Source organism: Vespa crabro, chromosome 13 (genome assembly GCF_910589235.1).
Source record: "Vespa crabro chromosome 13, iyVesCrab1.2, whole genome shotgun sequence".
Lineage (NCBI taxonomy): Eukaryota > Metazoa > Arthropoda > Insecta > Hymenoptera > Vespidae > Vespa > Vespa crabro.
In genome coordinates, this window is record NC_060967.1 from 1,002,501 (window position 1) to 1,012,500 (window position 10,000).

A 10,000-nucleotide genomic window follows, 5' to 3' on the forward strand; every position below is an offset into this window, starting at 1 on the left:
ATAAGAGACAGAGAGAGAGAGAGAGAGAGAGACAGAGAGAGAGAGAGAGAGAGAAAGAGAGAGAGAGAGAAAGAGAAAGATAGAGACAGAGAAAGAGAAAAAGGGGCTAGGAATGGGAAGGAGATAGAGCGAGGGACCCAGGATTTACTTTACGAGAAATCCAAGTAAAAATTTATAAATAATTAAAAAGCAATAATAGTTTCTAAATATAATTCTAAAACCTCATCCGGACCTTTCATTAACGAGGTTGTCATGGTTCGGATCACGTGGCTGTCGCTTCATTATGTCGGACTCCACCTGCTCGTAAGCCAGAGATATCGCTGGTACCTGACAATCATCAGATTGAGCTTTAAATAAATATCATCATAAATATAACTTCGTTATCGGCACGTTGTCGTTTTCTCTTGGGTTTGCTTTTTTTCTTTTCCTTAATTTTTTTCTTTTCCCCTCGTATTTCCCCTGTTGAACGTTCGCAATTCTTCCCGTTGCGTTATTCCGGCTCTATTAAATTTTTCTGCTCTATCATTTTAAAAAGAAGGACATGAAACAATAATATCGATCGGGGATCGAAGGAGAAAGAAAGAGAGAGAGAAAGAGAGAGAGAAAGAGAGAGAGAGAGAGAGAGAGAGAGAGAGAGAGAGAGAGAGAGAAAGAAAGAGAGAAAGAGAGTGAGAGAGAAGGAGACGTAAGACACTCGAAGGAACAAATTTTTAGCGTGGCTCGCAATCTCCGTCTCCTCCACCCCTCCTGCCCCCTCCTTCAACGATCGAAAAGAAAAAAAAAGAAGAATAGATAGATAGAGAAAGACAAAAAAAAAGAGAGAGAAAGAGATATATATATATATATGTAAACGAGACAAATTTATTGGACAAGAAAAAAAAAAAAAAGAAAAAAAAAACAGAGTTCATGGAGTAATATCTTCTTTCGTTTTTTTCTAGATTTATAGAAAAGAACGAAGGAGAATGTAAAATTGGAATAATTTCCACTCACCATGTCGGTTCCCAGATCGATGCAGAGAATAGTGACGGTACCAAGTGGTAATGGTATGTCGCAGAGAATGAATGCCAAGAAGGGAGAAATCTCGGGTATGTTCGAGGTCAGGGTATAAGCAATAGATTTCTTTAAGTTGTCGAAGATCAAACGACCCTCCTCCACGCCCGTAACAATGGAGGCAAAGTTGTCATCGAGTAGGATCATGTCGGCTGCTTGCTTGGAGACATCCGAACCAGCAATACCCATGGCTACACCGATATCGGCCTTCTTCAAAGCGGGAGAATCGTTTACGCCATCGCCTAAATATTGACGGATGATGGTCGATCAAATATATATATATATATATATATATATATATATATATATATATATATATATATATATAAAAAGAAAAAAATAAAAGTGATGACAATTTCGTTCGAAAAAATGAATTTTATATATAAATATCAAAACGAAATGATACAACGTTGTGAGCAGCTTACCGGTTACGGCTACGATGGCGCCCATTCGTTGACAACCCTCGACGATAATGAGTTTCTGTTGTGGTGAGGTACGGGCGAACACAATTTCGGTGTGATACCTAAGAATCTCGTCCAGTTGGTCGGAATTCAGTTCCCTGAGTGCGGTTCCATGGATAACTGCGGCCTTGGCTTCGCGAGGATTTACCTCGGATACGGGAATGTTCAGCCGCTGTGCAATGTCCTCGACGGTTTCGTTACCTAAAGAATATATAAGAAAGAGATATTTTATAAAGGCCATCGGCAAAAATGACAAGTGCAGAAATAACAGAGAAAGAGAGAGAAAAAGGACATACTAAAGGAATACTAAATCGCATACCTTCGGATATGATACCGACAGATTTGGCAATGGCTTTGGCAGTGATCGGATGGTCACCCGTGACCATAATGACCTTGATACCAGCGGATCGGCACTTGGCAACCGCATCAGGCACCGCAGCCCTGGGCGGGTCAATCATAGACATAAGGCCGACGAAGCGTAGTCCATCTACCGCAAAGTTCGGGTCGTCGGAATTGAATTTGAAGCCGATCGGGAACTTGTCGGACGGCAGTACGAAATCGCAGAAACCAAGTACACGTTCACCGAGCCCACCGAGTTCAAGATATGCGTTGTTAAATGCCTCCTTCATTTCCTCGTCCAATACCTTTTCCTTACCGCCGATGAATATGGTCGAGCACCTGTCTAAAATCCTTTCTGGTGCGCCCTTCATAACCAACAGATGTCGCGGATCGTTAGGATCGTCGGATTCGTGGATCGATACTTGATACTTGTTTGTAGAATTGAACGGTATCTCGCAGACCTTCTTATTCTTCTTCCTCATACCCATAACATCGCCATGTGCAAGTTCCATACATTTGAGAAGGGCAGCCTCAGAAGCATCGCCATTGACCTCCCTTTGTAAAATCGGTACGTTCTCTTGGCCCGGCTTAAATTCGGCACGATTGCAAAGTGTAGCGATTTTCGACAATGCCTTGAATCCAGGACTGGTGCGATCGTATTGCAATCCAGATTGATTTTCGGTGGTGTCGGCCTCGATAATCTGATTGTCGAACCACATGTGAGCGACGGTCATTCTGTTTTGGGTTAGGGTACCGGTTTTGTCGGAACAGATGGTAGACGTAGAGCCAAGAGTTTCTACGGCTTCGAGATTCTTAACGAGACAATTCTTCGAGGCCATCCTTTTAGCAGTTAACGTAAGACAAACAGTTACGGTAGCCAATAATCCTTCCGGCACATTAGCGACGATAATACCAATAAGGAAGATAACGGCGTCCAACCAATGATAACCAAGAATGAAGGCTATTAAAAAGAACGTTAATCCAAGGAATACGGCCACACCTGTGATAAGATGAATAAAGTGATGGATTTCTTTAGCGATCGGGGTTTCACCGGTATCAAGACCAGATGCCAATCCAGCGATCCTACCCATGACCGTTTGATCACCGCAACAGATAACAACGCCCTTTGCCGTACCCTCTACTGCATTGGTTGAGAAGAATGCTAAATTTTTCGTTTCCAATGGATTTTCGTGCGTGAACTCCGGTGACCTTGATTGGGGCTCCGATTCGCCAGTGAGCGAGCTGTTGTCCACCTTAAATCCTCGTGACTCGATAATCCTAATATCCGCTGGTATACGATCACCAAATTTGACCTCTACAACGTCGCCCAATACCAAATCTTCCGCTCTAAGTGTTAACTTTTCGCCTTCTCTTATCACCGTCGCGAATTGCGGTACCATGTTCTTGAACGATTCCATTATCTTGCTAGACTTGCTTTCCTGATAATACGAGAATATACCGGTAACTATGACGACCGCCGCTAAAACGATCCCGAGGTAAAGATTGTCGTCGTTCGGGTCCTCGCTCGTCGATGCCTGAATTGAGTATGCGATGAAACAAAGGATCGCACCGATCCATAGTAATAGGGCAAAACCACCGAATAGATTCTTGCAGAATTTTAACCATTCTGGTGTTTGCTTTGGTGGCGTTAAAGCATTCGGTCCGTCCCTTTCAAGGTTCTCCTTTGCTTTCGCGTGACTGAGGCCCTGTAATGGAAAAACAAATTTTTCTTTCCTCTTTATACATATATATATATATATATATACATATGTACAGCACGTTTGATCCATTTTTTATACAAATAAATGTGTTGTAATAATGATAATAATAATAATAATAATAATAATAATAATAATAATAATAATAATACATTTTTCCATGATTTCGTACTCACGTTTTCAGGATGCGTCTGAAATCTTTGATAAAGTTCTTCGGGTGTGATTTTGTGGAAGTCGATATCCAACTCTTGCTTCAAATCGTCCAAATTTTCTCCCTTCCGCTTTGGGTTCTTTCGCCGCGACTATTTGATGATGAAAAAAAAGAAAGAAAAAAAAAAAAAAAAGGGGGGGACAGAAAAAAAATCAACGATTATTATGTCATCGTCAATGATTATTATCGTCGTCAATGCACTTTTTTTGAAAATGGAAGAATAGGGGGTAGAGGGGGGAGGGGTGTATAGTAAGTAGATATAAAATTTTTCATTTGTATCACAGGAAAGAAATTTTCTAATCGCGTTTACAGTAATAAAAGAGCCAACGACGTTTTAATCCCGTTTAAACGTTTATAAGAAAATAACTGGAACGAAGTAACGGATCACATCCGTTCAAATGCTTTTCCCACCATAAGATTTCCTATAAAGATATAGACATTAGAAAGATTCTGTAAAAGTTAGATCATACGACGATGATTAGTTTTATTATAATATGAATAAAAGTATGTAAATGCATACACGTGCGACGATATGTATACATTATTAATGGTTAGAGTGTTAGAGTGTCAAGAGTTCCCAAGTAAAATTAATTAATTTTGTTCCTTCCTCATCTGACTTTTTTTTTATTTATTTATTTATTTATTGTTTTTTTTTAGATCGTTTTATAACAACAATAAGCTCTTAGTAAGGATAGACGAAGAATAGTAAAGATGAGATGTATACACCAATAACCCAAAGAAGAGATCAGAGAGATGAGTATCGAGGATCGTTGTTTTTTCGACCAAAAAAAAAATATATATATATATATAAAAAATAAATAAATAAATAAATTAATTAATTAATTAAAGAATTTACGAAAGAGAATAGAAGAAGAGAATACTTCGAAAATTGTTAAGTCCTAGATAGCCGAAGCATTTATACCGAGATTAGCAAGAAGATGGAAAGGATGAAAAATAGAAGAAGAAGAAGAAGAAGAAGAAGTAGAAGAAGTAGAAGTAAATGCAGAAATAGAAGAAGAAGAAGAAGATGAAGATGATGAAGAAGAAGAAGAAGAAGAAGAAGAAGAAGTACAAGATGTAAGTAACCAAGCTGCCATATTTCCCGGTTAGAGTTCTCTTTGTTGTTTTTATTTATTTATTTACTTATTCTTTTATTTTTTTTTTTTTTAATCGAAGAAGCGAACATATATATGATATATATTTATATATATATATATATATATATATCTCAATAGACCGGATGCACAAATAAAGATTACGTGAAACGGAAGTCCTTCCTGAATACCTTGTACATTCCATCAGCCGTTTTGTTGTCATCGCGAATGTTGGGTAATGTGGCGACCCTGTATGAATCTGAGCGGCCATGCTGTAAAAAAATGAGTGACAACAAAATCGTGAGATGTAATACGTGTGGAAACAAAACAAAAAAAAATTCAAGAGGAAAAAGAAAAAAAGTTAAAGAAAAAAAAAAAAAGAAAAAAAAAAAGAAGAAAGAAAAACAGAAATTACGTGTGTCCATTCTGCATGTGTCTTTGTATATGTGTACGTGTACATGTACGTATGTATGCATGTGTTGTATTTATAAAAATATAAAATAATATTGAAACAAAATTATTTTATGTGTATATATACATAAAACATAAAATATGACGAATGATTTTTAATGAACCTTTCGATGATCCTGAAAAACGATGATCTTGAACGATCGTGTATCCTGTGTTTTTTTTTTGTTCGGTTTTTTTTTTCTTTTTTGTTTATCTGTTCGAAGAGACAATTAACACATACGCATACACACGTTCGTATTCTCCGATGAAAAGAGAAAAACGTGCGTAACGTGCGACGTTATGAATAGAAAAAAAAAAAACGAAAAAAAAAAAAAAAAAAGAGAGAAAAAAAAGTACTGCCTAATTTTCAAGTGCGACCTCGGTAGAGAACGCAATTCTGCTTCTACGTCGACCTCGTTGAAATTCATCGTGTTTGGATAACGACCATTTCCGGTTGGCCAACTCAATGGATAGACCTCCGTGTCGTGTTGGGTATGAATGGGCCCAACAATGTTCCGTAATCGTCACCTTCGTTCAACAAAGTCCTCCCTTTTCTCATGGTAACCCCGTTTTCCTTCTCTTACTCTTTTATTTCCCTTCCCATGCATCTCTTCCCCTCTACCTTTTCCCTCGGAATGGGAGCATCCATTCCTATCTCCTATCATTATCCACCTACCCCACCCACCCCCTCTACTTCTCGTCATTAATCATTACGGCACGACGACGTAACGATATTTCAAAAGATTATTTCAAAAACTGAAAAGCAAATTTTTCAAAAACTCTTTTCTTTTTCTTTTTTTTAGACACATACAAAATTGATAAACTTGATGAAAACAAAAAGAAAAAGAAAAAGAAAAGGAAGAGAGAGAAAAGAATATACAATATTTCCACGAGTAAAGTAATCACGAAAAAAAAAAAAAAAAAAAAGAGTGAGAAAAAGAAAAAGAAAAGGAGAGAATAGAAATAAAAAATAAAAATAAAAAGATATAAATAAATAAATAAATAAAAAAGAGATGTATAAGAGTGAAAGAGCATCGGCTCCTTTTTTTTTTCTTTTTCGTTTCTATTCTGTTCTTTTCTTTTCTGTTCATTTTTTTTTTTTTTTTTTTTAATTTTAGCCGGTTGGATCGAGAGGAAGAGGGGCAACGAACGACTAGAGAAAATAGGAATAAGGTGAAAGATGAGAATGTAGAAGAAAGGGAGAGGAAAATATACATTGCCATCCTAGAATTCGCGAACGACTCTTATCTTTAATTAAAAACCTTTCTCGATTATTATTTGCGATATAAGAGAAAAGAAGAGAGGGAGAAGAAGTAGTTGCGGAACAGGGGAGGTAATATTACCGTGGACAGTAGGAGAGGAGAGAGACGAAGACATAGGGGGTGGTGGATGAGGGGTAGTCGAGGGATGTAGTTGTTACAGTTTGCCATATCGTCTCGTACAAATCGCAAGGGAATACCTACCTTGTATATAAAGCCACGAGAGAGAGAAATGGATATATATAATAATAATAATAATAATAATACATAGGTTGGATAGATAAAGAGAGAGTGATAGAGAAACGTGTATGTATATATATATATATATATATATACATATACATATATATATCATGCAGAAAGCAGAAAGCTTTCAACTAAGAGTTAAACCTAATAGAAATTCCCTGGGAATCGAAACGCCGCAAATTCTGCATTTATCGACCGGCTTGCGGCAAAACTAGCTGAGTCAACGGGCGAATCTACTGCGCGCACGCGATATAGGATACTTTAAATTATCCAATGAATATATTACCTATGACGTAAGCAACGTCACAAGGTCCTGACGAAGGTAAAGGAAGAAAGGAGATATAGGTGGAGGAAAGGAAAACAAAAGTAAAAAAAAAAAAAAAAAGAAAAAAAGAAAAAAAGGAAAAGAAAAGGAAGAAAAGGGAAAGGAGAAAAGGTAGTGTAAAAATTTTGAAAGAAAATAATGAAAGATGTGATGAAAGAAAATGAAGTCAAACAAATAAAGAGAGAAGGACGAATAGGGAAAAGGGAAAGGATAAAGAAATGAGAGAAAGAAGGAAAAGTGAAAGAGGAATGGAAAATTTAAAAAAAAAAAAAAAAAAAAAAAGAAAGAAAAAAATAAGGAAGAAGGAAAGAAATATAAAACGATAAGAAGAAGAAGAAGATGGAAAAAGAAGGGGATGGATAAGAAGAGATAAATTTCAATTCGTGTCATGAAAAAAAAAAAAGAAAAAAAAAAAGAAAGAAAAAGGAACGCGATATGGTTTCAACTTATTCATCATGAAGAGTTACCATGAACTTGGCCTAGAATTTCCTCGAGTATATGTGATACGCCATTGACGGTCGTACTCCTTTAACAAATCAAATTCGAAACAGTCCACCCCCATCGTCGTAAAACGTTTTATAAACGTTACGTTACAATGTTCTTAAGTAGAAAGTTGTGATTTATAATACGGAAATAGGAAAAAAAATAGAACAAAAATGAGAAAGAAAGAGAGAGAGAGAGAGAGAGAGAGAGAGAGATCGTAAGCACGTGAAAAGAAGACTCGGTTAACTAACAACGAGCAATTACTATGTCGAACTGTTATGTCAGTGGAAATTCTCACGGTCTGTCAAGCAGTTAATTTTAATCGCGATGATATAAAGGAGATAAAAGCATTTTAGATCAGAGCTCTTCTCTCTCTTTTTCTCTCTTTCTCTGTATTACGATATCGCACAAAGAATCTAAACGATCTCCGCTTTGTCTCGAAATATATATCATTTGACGTTCGATTAAAAATCTCGGAAATTGAGAGATGATCAATTAAAGTTTACTTTAAAGAACGCAAGGATCCATCGAGAAGATCCATCCCATGGGAAAGGGACGACGATAAAGATGATACGTTCAATTATTTCTTGGGATTAATTCTTCTTTTTTTTCGGAGTTATTACTTCGAGAGAAAAAAGAAAAAAAGAAAAAAGAAAAAATACAACAATAAATAGAATAAGAAGATAAAACAGAAAACCGAGCATGTCGTATATACATATATATAAAAACAAAAAAAAAAAAAAAAAAAAAAAAAGAAACTAAAAGACAGAGTTTTAACAAAACCAGATAAAAACGAACGTAAACAAGCAAGTAATTAGGTAGTTTAGGTAGGTAGGTAGGTAGGTGAGGTAGATGGGTTAAAAGTGTCTAGAATACGAGGATAGAGAGACGCAAGAGACAGGGGAGGGACGGGAAGGGGAGAGAGAGAGGAGGAGGTGGGAGAGGGGCATAGAGACACGAGAGAGAAACGGCGACGAAATTGCATAATCGTGCTTCCTCAATAACGACGAGCGTGCGACGATGAACGAGAGATAATAATAATAATGTCGCGGAATTGTCGTTTACATATATGAGGTGCGTGCGCGAACCCGCCATTGCGGTGACGCGTAACAAAGTTACGTTTTTACGATCGTTCCTTTTAAACGAACACGAACGACCCTGTGACGTTTATCCAATCCCACACGGTGTAACCAGTTTCCGTGTCGAATTTAATGCACGTGGACAAGAAGAGAGATCCCGAGGACTTTTACTCGTCGTCCGCGAGCATCGTGTTACGCCTTTACTAGGATTGTCTCTACTATGATTAGATAGATGATAAGATATAAGGATGATCGTGAAAACTCAGATGTATACCTGACTTACTTTTACTTCCCCTCCCTCTCTTCCTTCTACTTTTATTCCTATTTCTTCTGTTACATCTTTTATTTCTTTCTTATCTCGTCGTAGGACTTTAATTTAGATACTTCAATTAATTTATTTGAATTATTAATATATTTAATGGATCGATGATATAATGTAGAAGAGGTAATAGTTGCATGACCGCAATATATATATATATATATATATATATATATATATATATATATATATATATGTATATGTATGTATGTATATATATTAAATTATTTGTATGTATTATATTATTAATATGTTTAATATACAGAAGAAAAGATATATAGTGTATGTGTATGTAAATGTCAAATTTCTAATAATATTCACAATTTTATCACCAAATGACTCAAACGTACATTTAAAAGTTTTGTTTTCCTTTTCTTTTTTTTTCTTTCTTTCTTTTTTTTTTGTTTTTCTTTTTTTATCGCATTGCCTTTATAAAGTTCATACAAACTTTTGTTAATCGTCATTATTGGTTTCTTTCGTTTATTTATTTATTTATTCTTTTTTTTCCTTTTTTAATTTTTATACGTAACTCTTTGCAGAAAATGCAAATGTAACGATGTCGAGTTTTTACATATATATATATATATATATAAACTCGATCATAACCGAGAAAATATTTCTTTCGAAAGAATAATGTGCTTAACGAGGAAAATTCAATGGAAAATTTTTGACTAATGTCATACAATTATCTATTAGAATGGAATTTTTCCGATAGAGGATACAATTCTTATTCTTCTTTCTTTCCTTTTCTTTTCTCTTTTTTTTTTTTTTTTTTTTTTTTTTTGTTAAAATAACGTAGGCAAAAAACTTTGATAGAATCAAAGATGATAAGACGAATAAAATATTTTCTAAATATTAAAAATAAAATGAAAAAAAAAAGAGAATAAAAGGGGGAGGAGAAAAAAATACTTTATCAAAAAAAAAAAAGGAAAGAAATAATAATAAATAAATAAATAAATAAATAAA

At 35.5% G+C, this 10,000-nt stretch overlaps 1 protein-coding gene across 6 annotated transcripts in view; it reads right to left on the bottom strand.

Annotated features, from left to right (window-relative positions):
* Positions 1-10,000, bottom strand: part of LOC124428747 (sodium/potassium-transporting ATPase subunit alpha) — an 82,416-nt gene that overhangs the window by 15,146 nt on the left and 57,270 nt on the right. For 3 of the 6 annotated variants that reach the window (XM_046973180.1, XM_046973179.1, XM_046973182.1), the window contains exons 2-6: positions 5,065-5,145; positions 3,745-3,870; positions 1,831-3,556; positions 1,476-1,712; positions 991-1,292 (exon numbers count right to left, since the gene is read on the bottom strand). In XM_046973180.1, coding sequence (XP_046829136.1) covers positions 991-1,292; positions 1,476-1,712; positions 1,831-3,556; positions 3,745-3,870; positions 5,065-5,145 — 2,472 coding nt within the window. Of the gene's footprint in view, positions 1-232; positions 328-990; positions 1,293-1,475; positions 1,713-1,830; positions 3,557-3,744; positions 3,871-5,064; positions 5,146-10,000 lie in introns of all 6 variants that reach the window. The other 3 variants (XM_046973183.1, XM_046973184.1, XM_046973181.1) reach the window with 2 other exon arrangements.